The sequence below is a fragment of the Nipponia nippon genome, unplaced genomic scaffold (genome assembly GCF_047370975.1).
Source record: "Nipponia nippon isolate SJK-2023a ecotype South Korea unplaced genomic scaffold, ASM4737097v1 scaffold_30, whole genome shotgun sequence".
Taxonomy (NCBI): domain Eukaryota; kingdom Metazoa; phylum Chordata; class Aves; order Pelecaniformes; family Threskiornithidae; genus Nipponia; species Nipponia nippon.
This window is the reverse complement of record NW_028262348.1, coordinates 970768-991430: the sequence shown is the minus strand read 5'-3', so window position 1 is coordinate 991430 and position 20663 is coordinate 970768. Positions and strand designations below refer to the sequence as shown.

At 48.5% G+C, this 20663-nt stretch overlaps 1 protein-coding gene across 6 annotated transcripts in view; it reads left to right on the top strand.

Moving 5' to 3' along the window:
• The window catches only part of ADORA2A (adenosine A2a receptor), a 33986-nt gene extending 13651 nt beyond the window's left edge, over positions 1-20335 (top strand). For all 6 annotated transcript variants that reach the window (XM_087768783.1, XM_087768782.1, XM_087768786.1 and 3 more), the window contains 2 exons: positions 5923-6816; positions 14424-20335. In XM_087768783.1, the coding sequence (XP_087624909.1) occupies positions 6467-6816; positions 14424-15384 (1311 nt within the window). In that variant the 5' untranslated portion in view covers positions 5923-6466 and the 3' untranslated portion in view covers positions 15385-20335. The remainder of the gene's footprint in view (positions 1-5922; positions 6817-14423) is intronic.
• The last annotated feature ends 328 nt before the right edge of the window (positions 20336-20663 follow it).

The following is a 20663-nucleotide window of genomic DNA, read 5'->3' as shown; positions in this document are numbered from 1 at the left end:
AAAGTAGAAACGTTGTCCCTGTTGCTCATTTCTGACCTGACAAAGATCAGGGGCAGTACAGATCTCTGCAGAGCCATTTCTTTTGCCTTTCACGAGTACATGAAGTCAAGGTTTTAAGTCTTGGAGGGCTACTGCTTTCCTGTAAGAGGGGATTAGACCACGTTTAGCAAAGCTGAAGCCCTCATTTTGCTCAGTATTTCTGGAGAATTTGCAAAGTCAAGCCAGACCCTTGTTACCCCACTGCAGGGTTTGCACTGGAGGAAGACTTCACTCCCCAAATAGAGACAAGCTCTGTGCTTCAAAAGATCCTTGGCCCTGTGTTTTTTGCAGTCAGAGCCTCAGCGGCTTAGATGATGTTTTGGATAAGGTCTGAAATGATCCTCTGGAAGGGTCAAAGTGCCGTGTGGAGCCCCTCGATAGAACAAGGATTTCCAGACATCCCCGTGTTCTGCGCTTGCGTGGGTGTCCATGCCGGCAGGCCTGCAGGACGCCGGGCGTCGGTAACTCCAGGGAAGGTTGAGGGAAACTGCAAGTGCTCCAGGTACCTGAAAACCAAGAGCATGGTGTGCTGGTAATTTTGCCTGCTTTGTTTCACTTGTGTCCTTTGTTAACAAAGAGCAGTCTAGAGGGAAATAGTCTATTATTAATATTTAATTTCCTCCTATTACGGTAAGCAGATGACCTAAAAGATCGTTTAGCTAGCAGCCAATAATAAAGCAAATAGGGGAGCCAGAAAAAGTCCAGCTTAGGTGGGTGATGCCTCCTTCCTCCTCTCTTTCCTGCCCCACGCAGCCACATCTCTCCATCCTCAGGCAGGAGGCAGGAGCGAGGCTGCTCGCCGACAGCTCCGGGCACGCGTGTCAGCAGTCAGGGGCACCCGACGTCAGGTATTCGTAAAATACCGAACTTCAGAAAGGAAACCATTAAGCAACACAGCAAAGTGCTGTGGCTGCCTTCCCTATTGTTCTCCCCGAAAGGACAGCCGTTTTCATTACGTTTTACAGCCTGAGTTGTTTTGCGAATTTGTGTGCCGCCTGTGAGCACATTGGCTTGTTTATTGTGACTTGATACTCTAAAGAAATGGGGAGAGGCAAGATTTCTGAGAGACCTTGATTTAACAGATAGGGAGATTCTCTTTGAGCTGAAGGGATTTCAAAGAGAGGATAAAAACTGACAAGCATCTCCCCCTCCAGGCTCTGGAAAGTAGGAAGCAAATGATTTAGCAGCACCAGTTTTCTGCTTACAGCCACGTGCGGGTTCAAGGGTTTCCCTCAGGGCGGTCGGTAATCTGTACCTGGCTGGTACCTGGGAAGGGGCGGGTTCTCAAAAGGAGATGCTAGATTGTGATCTGTGGAATGAGCCTCGCTGGAGGCTCCCCGTGGCCTCCTGAGCTGCCTGCTGCCTTGCTCGCCCGTCCTGAAGCAGAGGAGGAGAAACCACCCCTCTCTGGAGGCCCGGGAAGCTGCAGCCTGCCGGTACGTGCCCACAGACTGGCTTGGGTGCCCTGAGGGCTGCTGATCTCCTGGAGATTTTGCTAATGTCTGAGAGCAGCTGTCAAACTGAAGTGTGGCAGACGTTGTCACATACATCAGCCTGGCACGTGGAGCAGAGAGCGCGTCTTCTCCGGGCCAGTGCGCCAGAGCATGGGCATCCGAAACCGGGAGGCCTGAACTCATCTGAAGGGGCCGAGAGCAAGCAATGAGCTTGTCTGAGGTGGGTGATGTGAACCAAACCGTGGCCGCGGGCTCACCTCGATGCTTTCGGCAGTCGGGAGAGAGAAGGGGCAACACCTTAGTCCAAAGCCAACTGGAGATGCCAAACAAAAGCTTGCTTAGGCTCCAGTGGTGAATTGCTTCATGGGAACGTGCTGTTCAGATGCTTTATTGAATTTTCAAGGAGCAGTTTTTCATTGGGGCTGAAATATGAGAGAGAACAGAGTGTTCCAAGTCACTAAAACGAACAGAGCAGCAGCTTCACAGGTTTGTGAGTGGCAAGAAAGGTTTATTTAATAATGGGAAAAGGCCGGAACATAGCCCAGGGTATCAAGAAAGAATTAATCCAATTAACAAAATAAAACACAGGCTTAAGAAGAAATACTAATTGTAGCTGTCCAGCAGGTTGTGTGATACAGGTTATTTTTCTTAAGCTTCAAGAAGCTTGCAATATTAATCCCTCAAGGGCCTGAGATGTTAAATATACACTTCCCCAGTGAGTAAAGCAGGTTGTTAATTAATTTTGTCTTGTCAGACCTGGGTGCTGAAGTAAATGATTCTATAATAAATTTTGCATGGCCTCTGGGTATCTGTCATCTTCTCTAGGTGGTCTGTGTTTCATTTTGTCCCTGTGCAGTAAATTTCTAGCCATATGAGCAGAAAGACTGGGCCTGTCCCTGTTCCAAAGCAAGTTGCAAATAGTGCTACAATTACAGTCTCGTCCTCCTGCTGGGTGAAGGCTACGGCGGGCTGACACTGCACGGGGAGGGTGAGGTGAGGTGAGGTGAAGTGAGGTGAGGTGGGCGAGTTCGGGGCGAACGGGGGAACCCCCCAGGCTCTGGCACCTGCTGTAAAGAGCAGGTGAGGCCGCTGACGCGCTGGGGTTGTGTGGCTAATAACTGCTTTTTCTAATGTCTGTGGCTACCACAGAAGCACCAGCGCTGAAGCGGACACAAAATGCTGTTTTGTCGTGGCTGGGACACCTGCTCAGCTCCAGTCGTTTCTCTTCGGAGATGTGCTGGCTTTGCAGAACTCCCTAAGTGTTTTCCGGCCCATCTGGGAGCAGAGAGGGGTGGAAGGACATGCTGTCCTCTTCTGGACATAACAGCTCACAAATTGCTTCCGAATAAATGGCTGGTGCTCGGGTTGATGATTCAGGCCACTGTTTGTGAAGGGGGATGGGAAACAAGGGACCAAACAAATTCAAAGATAAAAAATTCAAAGTTAACATCAGACCGTGAAGCAAACAGTTGAAGGAGAAGGTTAAAACCTCTGTTCTGTCAGAAAACAGTATGTGACGTGGTCCTTAAACTTCAGATTCCAGCATCGTGCCTTTTCAGGATATGTGCAGAGCTGTAGGTAATTCCAGCTTTGTCTTGTGCTTAACGGGGAGGGGCGGGCGACCTCCGCGGCGTAGGTTTGTTACTTCCCGCCATGTCCTCGTGGAAAATGGGTTTGAGATGAGCCACTGGAAGAGTCAGATTAAACCAAATGCATCTGGGATGAATATGGGTTCATAATCCTGCTAAAGGAAGCTCTGAAATGGGGAAGAACATCCCAGTAATTTCACTTTGATCCTCTGCGCTGAGGTGTATGTGGTGCGAACGCGAGGTGCAAGAGCAACGTAGCAGGGCTTCAGGTGAGTCCTCTCAGTGTCAGGATTAACGTGACCAGTTCTCAGGCTGGCTCCTTTCAAAAAGCGGTTTCTTCAGTTCTTTTGACTTCATCCCAGGGTAGCTGTGGGCGTGTTTATTGTGGTTTTATTTTACGTAGCAGTAGTTCTGGCCCAAGTGCGTTACAGTAATTTGTTAATTTTTTCCAAACTTGTCCTGACACTGGAGTTTGGTCATGAGCTTGACCTGCATGGAAATCTGGGAGCGTGTTAGGAAGAGGGGACGCGTACGCTCCCCGCCATTGCCAGGGTGTTACCCTGTCGCCGTCGCTGCCGCCGTGATGCTGCGGGACGGGGAGCTTGCCCCCGCCTCGCGGCCTCCAGGCAGAGCCCTGCGTCGCACGTCCCGCGCTGCCCTTCTCTCACGGCCCTGTTTTGCCCGCTGCTTCCCTTGTTTGCTTGGGTTTTTTTTCTCCTGCTGCCTTTTTCCTGTCTTTTTTCCCCCTTTCTTGCTCACACACACGCACAAAGCATTGTTTATTTTTCATCTCGCCCTTTCTGTTTTCTCTCCCTCCAGATTTTCTTTATTTCTATCTTGTATTAATTCTAATCCCCTTCCCTGGAAGTCAGGCTGGAGGTGGGGTAGTTTTCAGTATCGCTGCTTTGAAACAAACCTGTTGGGATCTGTAATGGACCACCAGGTGCCAGCGGAGAGATGTAGGAGCGTATCACCGACATCCCCGACATTCAAGAAAGTAGCAGCAATCTTTAGGAGGTCAGTGGAAAACGGGTTTTTCTAAAGGAAGGTAGACAATATAGAGATGTCTTGGGGATTTTTGTTCTTTGGAAAAGATTAAATGGATGATCTTTATCTTCCTCTTAATAGCTAGTTCACAAACTAATCTCTTCGGTTGGTTTCTTCCTCACAAACCAAACAAAACACATAAACAAGATTGCTGAAGGTGGCGAAAAAGCTAGGTTTTTGAAGCACTTCCAAACCACCAAGAATCATTCACTTTCCTTTCAAATGCAGCATTAACAACAGAGCTCTAAATCAATGAAAGGTCTAAAATTAGATTATATTTCTGAGATCAGATGTGAATCACAAGTTAATCATATTTTCTTTTATTACCACTGTCTTTACCCTTTTATTTTATCCTGAGAAATTAGGCTTCTGACTTGAAAACAGAGTGAACTGTGAAGGCATGAAACCCTGCTGGGTCAGACCACAGCAGATCGCCTGCGGATGGGGTCCCCAAAACCTTTTGGTTTGGAGGTTCGCGTTGCATCTGAAACTGAGCCAAGTGATTTATCAGTTAGTGCTGCGTCTCTCTCTCCTGCGGCCCCCTGATGTTTCAAGTAGCTGTTTTCTTAAATTAATGACAAAATATTACTGCTAAAGCTCGTTAAATAAGGTTTAAAACCCACGCTGGAAGTGACAGGGTGGGACAGCAAACCGTTATCTTGCGACTGTGGCGCGAAGCGCAGGGAACTGTCTTCTCCATTGCTATATTTTTAGCCGAAACTGTGGTGAAATGCACCCGTGTCTGAAAGCGGAGGCACGAGGTCACCTGCAAGGTTAGCGCCCGAGTGAGGCGTGTAGGCGATGTGGGTCTGTTCACACGAAATGGCAGCTGTAGGGACTGTGTTTCCTTGCAAGCGGCACCAACGTTAGTCCCGGATTCGTGTGCCTGGTACTGCAGGAACATGACTGTATACTTGAGAGATGACGATGTGTGTTTCTGGGAGAGGTGTATCTTGGTGGATGTGTTTCTGGCTGTTTGTAGTTGAAGAATGATGCTGACCTGAATCTGTGGATGCAACAAACACTATGGACAGTGCAGGTATAATGAAGAAATGGTTTGCTTATAGGATGAAGATTTATGTGAACAAAAATGATGGTGTTGCAGCAGGGGAACCTGCAGAGAGCGCATGCTCAGGGGGAAAGTCCTCAGAGATGTCGCTGTCTGACGTACCTCGAACTGTTCTCTCTGCCGCTGATCACGTTCCAGTATCTGTGCGCTTGAAGGAAAGACAGGGTATGGCAACAGAGCGGTAACCACACGTGCCAGCAACATAACCCCCTTACGAGCGAAGGTCCATGCGTCGCAGAGCAGCGTGTTGGTGCAGCACGCTTTTGTGGCCAAGTACGTGAGGGCGGGCAGCACGTGAGGGCTCCAGTCCGGTGCTTGTGACCAGAGGGAGACAAGTGTATGTAAAAAGGCTCCTCCACCTCTCCTCTGTGCAGCCGCAGCACTTGCCAAGGCATAATTCACGGGGCTCTCGTGTTTCAGGGCAGACTATCGAGCAGCTGCTGAAGTGCCAGCTCAGTTGGTAGCCTCGAAAACAAAACATCCCTTGTTTCTCATCACCACTGTGAAATGCTGCCTTCCTGAACCTTGGGTTTGGCCCTGCAGCTTTCAGGATAGACAAAATGTGAGATTTTTGCCAATGATGTATTCTTCTAGGTCTGTTTAATATCCGTTATCAATTTAATGTGCCACTTTAATGAGATTTTCTTTTTTCCATCTCCTCCGTAGAGCTGATTACTTAGTGTATGTATGTGGTTGGTGTTTATTTTTGTTTTTTTTTTTAAAGGAAACTACAAGTGAAGAAGTTTGAATGTTTGCTTCAGCTGAAGAGAATATTTCCCAAGCCCTAGGAGGAAAGGGTGAAAAAGAGAACTGGAGGATGTTGCTGGTGGGTATGTACATGACAGGAAGCCATGACTAGCAGCGTGACTGTCAACAGGAAACAAAAACTCACAGCCGATGTGATGCCGCCATACAGCACACCTTCTGCGTCGTCGTGCCTGCTGGACTTTGTGGCCTGGGGAGCAGTGTATGGCTACGTGAGATATTCCCCTGTCCATTCGTCTGCTGGAGTTTGAATTATTCTGCATCTGGTTAATCCACTTTGCTGGAGTTGGCAAGCCCTGTTTTTTTCTCTTGACACCTGCTCCTGTAAAGACCTTGAACAGCTCTGGGGAGAAAAGGGTGCGTGTGAGCAACTTCCACCGACTGGCAGCTGAGTGCTTTTAAGACCCCAGGCAGCTTTGAGGTGTCTTGGCTGTTCAGTGCTCTGCAGATATGAACGCTGAGCTTCTCTGGCACGTTCTCACGTTGGCCTGGTCGCTCTCACCATGCTAGTACATGGGAAAGAAGACTTCCTCTCAGACGTAGCTTACATCGTCTTGGAACTGGTCATTGCGGTGCTGGCCATCCTGGGGAACATCCTGGTCTGCTGGGCAGTCTATTTGAATAGCAACTTGCAGAACGTCACCAACTATTTCGTGGTGTCCCTGGCTGCTGCTGACATTGCCGTGGGCGTGCTGGCAATCCCCTTTGCCATCACCATCAGCACTGGCTTCTGTGCCTTCTTCTATGGCTGCCTCTTCATTGCCTGCTTCGTCCTGGTCTTGACTCAGAGTTCGATCTTCAGCCTCCTTGCCATTGCCATTGACAGAATCATTGCGATCCGCATACCCCTCAGGTAAGCGCGGGCCAGGCTGGGGGCACGGAGCGGGGCTAGGGTGGTGAGGGATGAACATCAGTGAACACAACAGATCTGGAGATGAATTGGGGAAGGGAAAGTTAAATGAGGAGCAGCGCTTTTCCCCTTGTAATTTGAAAAAAAACTTTTCTAGGTCTTAAAGGCTGCCTTGGCTGCTAGATTTTCTGTTTGCTTCTTTTTCCAGTTCGTCTCTGTGCTCCTATGGTGTGTGCCCATGGCATCGCAACGGCGCTGCCTAGGAGCTGCCGTTCCATATTTAGGCAGGATTGTGCGGTAACCTCAATAACCTGCGCTCTGAGCCAGAGCCAGCGGCACCAGGAGGATCGCTGTGGGAAGCTGGAGCTAAAGCAGTTCATGGTGGAGGCAGAAGGGGGGAGAGGTCCATCTGTCTCCTTCCCCATGGGGAGAACGGGGGACTCTGCCCGCAGCTGTAGCAGCAAGGTTGTGGAGGGGGTGGATGGGGGTTTTCTCTTGGGGGTCCATTAAATGTGAAGGGAGGAGAAGCAGCAGGCTATGAAGAACTGGGCCTTAGGAGATTTGGACTATCTTAGGCACTGCCTCTGGGAGCAAAGCACGTATTAGGTCAAGGCAGAGGTTTGTCCCAGCCCAGACCTGGAGATGGTTATTCTGGGGTCTCTCCTCTGGAGTTTAAACGAAGAAAAGGACGTTTAAATAGTAGAGCTTGAAAGCTGACTATGACTAGCTGCTACTTTGTGTGCAGCCAGGGAGGCTGATGTGCGACAAGGGCAAGTTTTGCCACACGCACAGGGGCTGCTCCTCAGTTCAGTTTTCCAGAAGCACGTTCTTGTGACGGGATATGTCTGGCCGTGGGCGCGGAGCAGCGCTGCGTTTCGTGGGCTGGGTTTGGCTGCTTTGTGACAATGCTTCCGAGTCGTTCAGCAAGCTCCAAAGACGGAGAGGAAGCCCCGGGAGAGGCCGGTGCAGGCAGAGTGTAGGAGTCTCCTTCCTTCCCATCTTGTCCTTAGGAGGATGCAGCATCCTCTCAGGAATGGAGAGACTTGCTTCCCATCCTGCTGAACAAGAACTGTAGCTGCAAAAATGGAACAGATTTCTGATTGCTGTGCTCTCAGGTTTGAGTTTTTGGACATCTTCACTCCCGTGGAGCTTAAATCACTTGTGTTGACCTGTGCAATTTAGTTTTGTCGCTTGTGAATACTTTGGTCATCCAGCACTTGTGTCGATTAACACAAACCTCCCATTCAAAAATAGAAAGCATTCTTCTCCCTAGAGCTGCGGAGATTACCTTTCCATGTGGACCAGTGCAGCAGAGTCTTTCCTGAAGCTTTGCCTCAGCAAGCTCGTGCTGCTATAACGTGACTGTTAATTGTTGGGTTCCAAACCTATAGTCATACCTCTACTTTTGACGTAGTTGTAAGGAATAACTATTCCATTCCACTGCGGAGAAAACTCTGTCGGTATTAGTTACCTATAAATTGGACTGTCTCCACTTTTCTACAGTTCTACATATAGATGGTTGCAGTTTATAAACCAAAATAATGATAAATGGTACAAAGAAACATATGTAGAGTAGCCCTTGGGAGTTTGCCTCCGAAATGATTTTGAGAAGGGCTAATGTCTTTAATTCATCTCTCATGAGCTAACTCCAAAGACTTTTGCTGACAGTTTAAGTGCTCTTATTGCTAGAGGATGACTTGCCAGGAAAAGGATTTTAAAAATCTGGATTTCTGCCCATTTTTGGGGGTATCATTGTAACTATATTGTCTTGAAAATTTGATCTCCTGAAATACCCAAGGTAAGGAGTCTTTTAGAAAAATCAGACTTCATCAGTGCTGGGCACTGTACCGGTTTCACTATTTTGTTTTTGAAAAAACAGAGCACACCCTCTTCTGCCCCCAAACGCGGGGAGGTGATTGGATGCAGAACGCCGCAGGTAGATCCCCGGGTTCATCCCCTCCTTGTCCTCTGCTGCTTTGTCCTTTTACAGCAGGAGCGAAGAACTTGTCAGTTGTGTTTTCCCTTACGAATTTATGGATGAATAAGCATTAGATTTATAGCCTCAGACATGCTGAGAAAGTGAAAGCTGATTAGCTGAAGAGGGTAATATGATACGACTCAGACTGCTCACATCCTCATTTTTTTCTTTTTCTAATACCTGGTTGTCTCAAAAATGTGTCAAACCATTGGAAGGAAAGTTCTGCCACTAAAGATGCAACGTTTTCACCCCATCCTTTAATGCCTGGGAAAGCCTCTTCTCCTCCGCAGAGGACAAGAAAGGTAACATCAGGCACTCCTAATAGTCATTAGACAAATGCTCTTAAAAAAAATAATAAATCAGACTTCCTTCACTCTAGTGAAACCAAAAAGGGCCAAACCTATTTTTTCTTTTTCTTTTTCTTTTTCTTTTTAACTGTTTCACGTCTGATTTGTCCTAAAGAAGGTAACCACATGTCTCAGTGGATACACATGTGGATGTGTATTCCCACACAAATAAACTGTCAGTATTAAGGAGGCAGATGGGATTTCTGACACTGCTTGGGTTTGGACACCTCAGTACCCAATTAGAGTTACCTTTGGAAGGATTTTTCTGTCGATAAAAGACCCTCCCCCAAGAAACTGCAGTGAGGAGAGAAGACATCTATAGGTAAAATTTAAAAATACATAAAAACCAATTTGTGACCATCTTATGGGTTCTACCTTCCAAATGATTAATGATCATTGTGTAGAATTTGATAAACTTTCCAAAAGTTCTCAAACACTTTGCTTACTTCTGTCGGGTTTTATACAAACGTAACACTCTGCAAGTGGCCTTAAAGCGCTCCCAGGGAAGCGAGCCCGAGCCATTGTTCGGTCTAGGCTAAAATCCGAACTGTCTCTCTAGCGTGGCAGGTACCTGAAAACCCGCGCTCGCTGATACAAAACCGCTGCGTGTTCCAAACCAAACTGGCTGCGAGTCTGAGCTCCAGGATGAAGTCATGGGCCGAGAACAATTGCAGCTTTCCAGGCTCTCTGGTGCCAGCAAATGCTCCGCGGGCACGGCGCCCAGCCACGTGTTCCTGTGCAGGCATTTGTGGTAAAGATACTCCCACGGTGATGGACAGGTAGCTCCGATGCACTGGAAAGAGAGGAGAAATTTTTCTTCCTGCAGCCAAACGGAAAAGTTTTCTCAGGTTACTGCTCGCTCTGTGTGCTGGATTAGGCTATTCACCTGTGGCACAAATACTTACGCACGTCATACAGTGCCAACTACAGTAACTTGCCGAAGCGCAGACCTCTGGTGAAAGTTGCTTTGGGGATGATTGACTGCCCAAGCTACTGGGATGCCTTGCTGGGAAAGCATTGCTACGGTGCAGCTCCCTGTCGCTTGGAACGCTGGGGCAGATTTATCCCATGTAGCGGTGACTGAAACCGCAGCCCTGAGGTGGCCTTGGGATGCTTTTCTGCCAGAGGCTAGGGGACGTGAGGGGACATGAAGCACTGGCTTCCCAAAGTCTGGGGCAGGAAGAACAGGGGAGATGAACACAAACCCTGAATAAAGTGTAGGACAGGGAAGAGACCTTTGTGCTGAGAACAGCCTGTTTCAGCAGTTGCTTTAATTCTCTGGGGTTGCCTTCTCAAGTGCTCATATATGAGCATCTGAATTGGTGAATCAGGGATTTAATATTTTATTGTCACTTTGAGCCATATCCAGACTTATTTCTTTCTCTGCTCACCGTAAACATTTTGACTTTATGACAAGCATTTCCTATATGTGCTCACGTTTGTGTCAGATAGATTATGGGCAGATTTACCCTCATATGAAAGAAGAACCATTCGCTTTCTCCTTTGGACAGCCATGGGCAAGGCTTTGAAAGCGGTGCCAGTTATCTATGGCTTCATGGGCAGTGGCAGCTGCTGTTACCAAGGTTTTTAGTCTGGGAGCTGATCATGCCATGAGTAAAAGAATGGTGCCTGCCCACCGTTATTGCTTCTGCTGCTTAGAGCCCTGCGCCCACCTGGGGAATCCCACCTTACCCAGTCTCCGTCGCGTAGTCAAGCACGAGTATCAGTTAGCGCCTGGTAACAGGGGAGAAAGCCGCTTGGCTGAGAGTTCTGGGCAAGGGTTGTTTCGGTGGTGCCCGAGAAGGTCTGCGTTTGGTTTCTGCCACAAGATTTCCTGGACGCTCTGGGATTGTCGGTGTCTCGCATTTCCAGATAGACATAACAGGGATAGAATACCCTCCTTTTGTCTTGCCCCCTACGACTGCAGCTGCCTGAGGTGTGGGCTGTTGAGGGATGTGTTCGGTGAACAGTGTTTTGTAGTGATTTGTTAAAAAACATTGAGGACAGCTGGAATTCAGATCAAAGCCCTGTGCCTTCAACGCTGAGCACAGGCTTTCTGGTGCGATGCAGTCAAGGTGGCTGAAACATGCACCGTGCGTGGCAGAGCCATCTGGCCAAGATACGCAGTGCTGTCAGCCAGAGGTGGGTTTGGAAGACAAGGAGCAGGCTGGTTGGATGCTGTGACGGTGAGTTAGGCCAGCTACATATCATGCAATGGATGGAAAAATTCTAAATTCTTACCCGAGGACCCTGTGGTTCTTACACCAGCTCTGTCTTCCACCCAGCTTCATAGCTTACGAATCAGACTGGTGAGGTACTACACTTTCCGCGGGAATCATTGTCTCGGTAACACAGAGCTTAGGCCAAGGACCCAGAAGCATCACATCCTCAGCCAAGCTGCTTTAGGCAGCACAGATGAGTTGTGCGTTCACCAAGGGCAGCCATTCTTCCAGAGTCAGCTTGCTGGCCTGATGGTTGGGAGAGCAGCAGGGCAAGTGAAATTATTCTGGGGAAAACATCCACAATTTCCCGTGTTTGCAAAAGTGGGGTTTGTTTTCTAGAGGAGTCCGGTGCCCCTGTCCCCACACCCAACTCCGCCGTGGGTGTCCCTGTGCTCTGCACCAATGTTCTTTGTGTCTGGAACTTCACAAGCAGAAGTCGTTGTTTGTGTAGCAAGTCCAGTATTTCCAGGCAGCAGGAGAACTGCTTGTGTGCAGACAATCCAGTGCTGTCTGGACACATCAGACATGCTACAAAGTCACCCGCCAAGTATGCAGAACATGGGCTGGAGGTGTGACCAGCTCCTTTCAGCAGGCTGTGTCTCCTGCATAGGTGCCAGCAACTCACAGCCGGTGTGATGCTTCCTGGAAGCCCCGAACTTACCCTGTAGGGCTGTACAGCACCGGGGATGCAGAGAGCAGCTCTGGCCTGGCTGCTGTGAGCCTAGAAAGATGCCTAGATGGGTGCACAAACTTTTCAATGCCAGCCTGGTGACATCTCTAAGTGGAAAAAAGGAATGATGAGTCCAGGAAAGTCCGTCTGGACAATAACCCTACCTCAGCCAAGTCAGCCTGCGGTGTCTTATGTGGGCGCTGGCAATCAAGCTCTCCCAAGTGAATGGACCCTTTTCAAAAGGTGCCTGGCCAACCCAGTGCCACGGACTACGTGACGAGATGCTGTGAGCTTTCCCTCTTAACCCTTGGGATAGTGAGCAAGGCGTTATGGAAATGCACTCACTGGTGCGTTGGTAACGGCCGCTGCCAGCACAATACACTGCTGCTGGAAAGCAGGAGGCTGCTTGGGCTCAGTGCTGTTCTGAAGCCTTGGAAAGCTTGCTGCATGGGAATCCCCAGAGGGTACGAGGGAGGGAGGAGCAGGGGGGTGTTTGCCTGGAGCAGTAATGAATATATTTTTAGTGGAAGGGAAGGGACGTCTCTAGTCGTGGGATAACAGCTGCGCAATTTCAAAATTCCTCTGACAAGATGCAGCCAATTCCAGGGCTGCAGGGTTTGGAGGGGTTTGTTTAGTTTTTTGTTTTTCCAAGCTTCAAATGCCTTCAGCCAATCTCTTGCTCCCTGAGAGTACTTTTCAAAGCACAGGTGCTGTTTTGCTGTGTTGATGAGGTCTGAATGTGAGCAGTTCCCTGCTACCATCCGTGCTGTGCCCTCAGCATCCCCTAAGCATTGAGCAGGATCCGCTACTTGCTGGAGAAACCTCTTTTCTCTCTCAGAACCAGCTGAGTCCCTCCCTCGTTTCTGGAAGGAGGATTTCAGTGGATTTTGGGTGCTGGGAATTGTGTGGTTAGCTCCCTCACCCACTCCCTCTTTTCTGATTTTGAAACGCAACTGAGGAAGAGAGACTTAAGCCTGCCAGGTCTCGTGTGGAGCCAGGTTTTTCCCAAGGCCCATTAGCAGGCATTTAAAGCACGTGCAGGATCTCCGTTCTGTACTGTGCCCGGCAAAAGCAGCCTCTCTCCTCCCCTGTCTTGAACTCGCACTGGGAGAGGAGCGTGAACCTGTGGGAGTAATGACTGCATTGAGAGATGGAAAGATTTCTATGCCTTGTTGGATTTTTTTTTTTTTAAATGTTTGTTTGCTGAGACAATTCTGGGGACAGAGGGAGAAGGAGCATTGGGTAAACACCGGGAGCCCAGTGCTACCGTTGTCCGATCGCAGACACATGGGGTCAAGTACAGTGTGGGACTCAAGCTGGACAATGTGGGAATCCGGCCATCTACTTTCCATGCTAAGCGTTACCAAGGGAAGGAAATTGCATTGAAATGTTAAACTGTTGCCCTGATTTACATTTTCAGAGGGAAGAACTGGTGGAGTCAGCTCAGGACTCGCAGTAACCTGTGAGGCCTTGGGAACTGGCCGATATTTCAAACAAACAAAGTTCCCTGGCTGCACTGTCAGGTTCTTACCATGTTGCTTATTGTCTCTTTCAACAGATCTCGGAGAATTTACTGCTAAGAGCACTGGCTTCAGCCAGGCATATCAATACCCCCACAAGTCCCCTGCGGTGTGTGCAGTGCAGCCCACAGCACACCCGCAGCACTGTCCTCAGCTGAATTCCTCCTTTCTGTGAAAGACACGGGGTCAGCTTAGCCGGGCTGGTGAGGAAAACTGCTGACTTGTCTCAGTTATTTAAAGAAGGTTGGTGGTGCTGGCCTTCTTGAAAGTGCCGTTGTGGAGCAGAGTGAGGTGCTGTGCAAGGGAATGCCAGCCTGGCTTCTGCCACTCAGCAGAATTTCCCTGGAGCACACCTGAACGTGGACGCGGGGCTGATGGCACTGTGCCCCCGAGTTCTTTTGTGCTGTTTGGCTTACAGATCTACTGCAAGACAGACCTAGCAATTCCCTGCTACAAGGCTGCTCCTTTGCCAGAAAGGAGGAACTACCTCAGCCTTCGGCAAGAGAGCCACGGTGGTCTTCATCACCAAGGGTCAGAGCAGTGCTGTTGATTATCCAGGCTGCAGGATCTATGTGCATGACCAAGTGGGCTGGTGGAGTGATGATTAATACAGATGAAAACTGTATTAACTTCCCTGCTTTTCTGTCACCTATTCATGGCCTAAAGGAAAGGGGAGGGAAATAGGTGGCATACAGTGTCACCGTGGAGTCCTTGCTGTGCTGTGCTGTGCTGCGTGGGTTCTGCACAGCAGTTCAAAGGCCCATCTGAAGAAACAGGCGCTTTTCTTGCTGTCTTCTGGGCCATGGGAAGTCGCTCGGGTGCCAGGGGTTGTTGAATGGTACTGATGTAATTCCCGTTTCCTCTGCTTTGTAGGTACAATGGCTTGGTGACTGGCTCTCGAGCTAAAGGTATCATTGCCATCTGCTGGGTATTATCTTTCATCATCGGCTTGACACCAATGCTAGGGTGGCACAATCGCTCCCAGATCGAAGACCTGGGCTCCAATAAGTCCTCTCCCATCAACTGCAGCAACAGTATGGTGGCATGTCTCTTTGAGGCTGTGGTCACCATGGAGTACATGGTCTACTACAACTTCTTTGCCTGTGTGCTCTTGCCCCTCCTCCTCATGTTTGGTATCTACTTGAAAATCTTCATGGCAGCCCGCCGACAGCTCAAGCAGATGGAGAACAAGATGGTACACGGGGAACGTTCTCGCTCCACTTTGCAGAAGGAAGTCCACGCAGCTAAGTCTTTAGCCATCATTGTAGGGTTGTTTGCAGTCTGCTGGCTTCCACTACATATTATTAACTGCTTTACCCTTTTTTGCCCAAATTGTGCCCATGCTCCCCTCTGGCTGATGTATCTGGCTATTATCCTGTCTCATGCCAACTCGGTTGTAAATCCTCTAATTTATGCCTACCGAATCAGGGAGTTCCGATACACCTTCCGTAAAATCATCAGCCAGCATATCCTGGGCCGGAAGGAGCCGTTCAAGGCAGGAACAGCCAGCTCTAGGACTTCCACTCACGGTGGGGACGCAGAGAACGCCAGCCTACGCATCAGTGAGTATGCATTAGAGGTATACACCAATGGAGAGATCCACAGGGATCCCGAAAAGCAGGACCTAAACAAATGCAAAGCCGGCGTGGAATGGCACCAGAATGGAAATGCTATGGATGTGGAGACAAATGGGCATCTCCCACATTCCTGCAAAAACGGGATTCTCTCAGATGTGTGCATGAACAGGGAGTTTCATGGTGAAGAGCTAATTGATGCCCAGGTGTCTTACTCAGATCTAGAAAGAGCAGCCTTCGCAGCAGCTGATGTTTCCTGATGAGACTTTCAAAGTCTTCCTGGTAGAATTATTTTTTTTCCATTGGTGACCTCTGCTGTGGCAGAAAGGGAGGTTGGGGGGCGGGGGGAGAGGTGTGTATTCAGATTGCTGTGGAGAAAGGGGTCCCTACCCAGGACTGTTGGGAAGATCCTAAATACTAGACTGGAGAAAAGCCAAGAGACCACTGAAACGGACTAAGGAGGGAGGGACACGTTACCCATCGATGGCCTGTCACCAGGAGCAGTGCCAAGGTCAGAGATGGCATTCCAAGTTCAGCACTGGGAGACTCTGCTGATGCAGGGCATACCGTGACATTATGCCGTACTGTGTATCTGTGGTTGTGTGTGGGTTTTGCTGTCTTTACCAACAGAAATAAAAGCATGGCTGGAAGTGTTCACTGAATTGCAAAGAGCAACAAGGAGGGGCCTTTTAGTGCTTTGGCCCTGCAACAAGTGGCAGGGGGATAGCAACATCTGTTGGTCAGGAAGGATGCCAGCAGCTGCTTGGAAAGGCAAGGAATGTACCTGATGGGAACTCTGGATACCTTCAACCATGGCATTTTGTCTTTCAGTTTATGTTTTTAAAGCTTATACTGCAACAGGTTGCTTGAATGTTTTTTTTTTCTTGTCTTGATAAGATTACTCTATATTAAGTTATAAAAGATGGGCAAGAACTCATATCCATTCCCTGAGCGCTCAGTGTTCCAGATGCACAAGGCAAATATAACCTCATAGCTCTCCACTCTGTCTGACAAGTAATGAAAACGGAGACTGTAATATGGATTTCCCTGAGCAAAAGGGCTGTGAGCAGGACTTGGTGCTGCAGACGGCAGACGAGCGGGCCAGGCTGTGGCCTGTGCCACCAGCGCGGTGGTGCTCTGCGGTGGTGCGAGAGCTGTCGGGCGGGTGGGCTGTCTGCAGGCTGGTGGGCACTGTCTGCTTTTTCCCCCCGTCTCTGTGCTTGTCCTCCTGGGCTCCCAGAATGCAAATTCTTTCCCTGGCCCTAAATGTGTGTGAGGGGAGCTAATTTTCTGTATTTTGGTTGTTTTCTTCCTCACTCAAAAGGCTGTGGGGTTTTTTTCTTCTTTCTCGGTGTAGGGAGGAACACACACCCCTAACACTTATTTTGGAAATTCCAAAGAGCTCTATTTAATCACCTTTTCTCCTGTGATTTCAGTTTTTTCCCTGATGTGCTTTACTGTGAAGCCCGATGTGTCCCTGCGGTGCAGAGGCCAACGGAGCTGGGTCTGTCTGGTTAGAAGATGCTCCTATTCTGAGAAGCTGAAAGGCGTCAGTAGTAGTGGAGATCAGCTTAGAAACTGCAAGTAGTCTGTCTGTATAAAAGAACAGGCAAATCTGCACTGCAGCAAGGGTATGCACTGATGTGGTTTGTTGTAGAGGTGTTTCACAGCTGTTTGATAATTTTCTGTATCACTGACGAAGCCTGGTAGCTCAAGGACAGCAGAATGCCACTACAGCTTGAATTCTACCTAAAGATTGTCTGATCTTTGTTTTCCAGACAAATAATCCGTGTCCAATACCACCAGCCTTCTGGAGAGACAGGCAGTAATGGTCCTACTGGAAAAGTAAAAGTTGGTAATTCCAGGGATCTGCAGTTATTCCCTAGCTGAGAACATCAGAAGTATCATCCCCCAACCCTGGCTCCTCCTCGTGTCTGTCCACTAACATTTCAGAAGCCAAATAATCTCATTTTCGAAAGGGAAAGGGGAACTGGATTTTGATATTTGAGGAAGGTTTGCGTGTTCTTACTCCATGTTTATTTTAAATATTGTGAACTATTAAAATGAAAAGTCAGGTTTATTTGAGGAGAATTTTCTTTTTGCCAGTCTCCCTACGTGAAGGTGGGGAGCAGTTTATAGTGCTGACCGTGTTCAGGTATGTAACTGCTCCAGGCTAGCAGAAAGCTTACTGTGAGACGGATAAAAAGCTGTGGTTGCCACCATAATCCTTAGCAGAAAGACAGGCAAGTTTCTAGAACAATAGACTTCACAGTTTAATTGAATTGCTGCTTTCTTGGCATGGCTCTTCCGCGTAGTCTCACGTCAGAGGAGTGGATTATCACTCCAGCACCATTAACAAACACTAAGCCGTTTCCCTGTGACTGACGTCGTAGGTGGTTCCTCTCTAGGGTGACTTGGGATCTTGTTACTCTTGATCTTTCTGGATGGAATATTTCTGTAGGTTATTTGTGGGATGGCTCCTCTGACCTCCTGTAAGAGTGGCAGAGGAACTCAGTCAGGAAAATGGGGGTCTGATCTCTTCAGGCCTCAGTCGGGAGCTGAACGTTTCTAAGAATAACACAAGATTACATCCGGTATTCATGTCAATAACAATTAGGTCCACGAAGAAGCAGAGCGGGGAAGGAAGTGTGGGAAAATACCAGCATCACTCATGTGCTGGAACACACGCGAGTGCCGAAGTGTCTCCTGTTGAGCTTTAGCTGCTATTGTAAGGGGATGTTTTGTGCCACATTGCATCAGACTGTCAACAGCTGATGTGGGCTGGTTGCTTTCTATTGTTTCCTGAGCTGCTTCACGCTCAGTTATGGCAGCTTCTTGCTTGGTTGCCACAAGAATCAAGTTGATCTATGTTGATGCAACAAACTTAGGATTGTCCCTCTGGAAAACTTTCCTGCCCAAACAGATCTCCATCTGAGCTTTCTGAGTTTCCAGATGTCTTGAAATTAGCTTTTCTGCTGCTGTTTGAGATGCCCCCCCAAGCGTGTCCAGTCCGTTTCAATATTAGCGATCCAGATTTGAAATGGAGAGGGTGTGCGAAGGGGCCGGGGGACGCGTGCGAAGTGGGTGTGCGAAGGAGGCGCGGCAGGGTAAGGAGGCAGTGTGTTTGATACAGAATCGGGTCTGCAGTACAGGAAGGAAGGGGTGGCAATTGCACCACATGCTGTGTGCCTTCTGGCAAACATCTGGCTGAGATGGACCTTCGGAAGATGTTTCCGAAGCAGTTCTTGGGGGGAGCATGAGCCTTTTGAACAGAATTTTGGACTTCTTATTTCTTGGTTCCTAAGGATCATGATTTCAAGGCTTTCTTTTTTTAAAAGAAAAAAAGAAGCTTTAGGGTCCCATCAATGAAGTGTGCTCTTTCCTTCTCCTGGCAGCGCTCTCCACTCTTGCGAAAAGTACCTCTCTTCCGAACTGCATAGGGCAGGGATCATTAGAAAAGTGAAAGTTAAATGATTTTTTCCTAACCTCTCCACTCATCTCCCCATTTTCATTCCAGCTGGAGAATGTTTAGCTGTTCAAATATAGGTATTCTGGATAAACAAAGATGGTAACAAGGCAAAGGGAAGAATGGGGTGATCATCAGGAGAGGCTGGAGAAGATCTCCTTGGGAATCCAGGGTGCAGTGGGTCCAGAGAGTAAGAGCTGGGGTAAGAAGAGACTAATTTCATTGAACTGGAACATCTTACTAAAAATGGCTCAAGACGCATAGAGAGATGCGGTGCCTCATTTGGCATGAGGGCATTCCATGAATTTCACCATTCCCTGGAGACTCTTAGGCTCCAGGGTTTATTTGCTTTATAGAGCTTTGGAGAAAGTTAAGTTTGATCAGATGCCAGGAGTAATTTTATCAAGAGTTCTTCTTAGGGCCCTCTCCTCAATAGGGCGCTGCTTTTTGTGTGTGCAAATACATGCACTTACGGCTTTGTCCTGCGGAGTTTCTTTTGGATCAGTAACATTTCAAAGCTCTGTGCAAGCCTGAACTGCAGCTCTTGAACAGAGAAGCAGTTTGGCATGGTGGAACAGCTGGGGTTACTGTAGACAGAAAGGGTTTGCCACTGATCCCAGTTGGTGCTAGGAAGCTTACTGTGCAGATGGACTTGGGAGTTATGCGGAGTAGTCTGAATCTTTGATCATTCTTTGAAAAGAGGCTCCGGGGGATGCTCATGGATGTAGAAAAGTCTCTGAGGTGTGGGAGCAGACTGGAGGGTTAGGATTAGATGGGAAATCTTGGTGGTGAAGGAAGACTTGCAGGGTAGGTGTTGGGGAGGATTTCGGGGAGCAGGAATGTGCTGGGAGGTGCTGGGGATTGCACAGATGGTCTCGGGGGAGTGGTGCTGGCATGAGACCAAGGTGTGACTTGCTGAGGAAGGGCTCTGGAAAGGACGTACGTCTTGCGGCTCTCCTGGGGCCACTGCAGAGGGGCAACCTTGCCCGATGTGTGCAGAGGGTTGACTTCATATGGCCTATATGTGACTGAGGTAGAGATGGTTCTTATGGATTATCTCCTTTTCGGATGCATTGCCTCATGTCATGAGCATGTCCCGGTGTAACAAAAGCCCTTCTGCTTCATGAACATGAGCCCTACCTAAAAACAAATCAATCCAGCTCTGTTCTGTGGGAAGGACGAGCATGCTGTAACAGTGCTGCGACGCATTTAAGCTGTAGAATACTCTCTAGTGGTGTTGGCTAAGTTTAGCTGCCCAATCGTCAGTTCTCTCCCAATTTGTTTTGGGCATCAAACTGCACTGAGTCATATCACAGAGTTTTTTCTTTCCAGCCCCGAGCTTTTGGCCTTCTTTACAGTAAAACACATCAAGAGTAACTCAAATCACACCAGTGCCTCATTTGCATGAGAGGTGACTAACCCTGACAGACTGAGAATCCCCAAACTGGGGCAGTGTTGTACGTTGCTCCCTGTCTTATTTGTCTGCCGGGGCTGTTCGCACAAGGATGTGTTGAAATCAGGAGTGGAACCTGTTGATCTGAGAACACCCTTTGCTTCCCCCACTGTCTCAGGAGCTGGCGTTCCTGCCCCCCGTCCTGTGGAGCCGTTGTCTCTGTGGTCTGCAAGCCAAGACACTATGAACACCCTGCTGCACACGCTGTCACTATAAAACAATTACTCTTTTAATTTAAACGTTTTATGAATATAGTTGTTGTTTTCCCTCTGTTTGTCAGTTACCAGTGGGAGGGGAGGGAAGGGGGTGGGGGAATCTGTGCATGCAAATGTATTTAAAGTGCGTTGACCAAAGGTTTTTTTTGAATCTGTGAAGTTTTCATATCTGTGAAGTCATCAGACTGCTGGGCAGTGAGGAGCCGCTGGTGCTGCTGAGTCTGTCTTGGTTACATTTCTTAATAAGCATTAAAATAATAAAATATATTTGTAAAAGAGCGTGTGAGTGCCTTTGTCCCGGGAAGATCCGGCTGGCTAGCCCTTTTTGTGCAAGTGTTTTCCTATTATTTTATTAGTTTTTCCCACAGACTGATCCTTCTGGAGAGCTCTCTCCCTGGCGCTGCC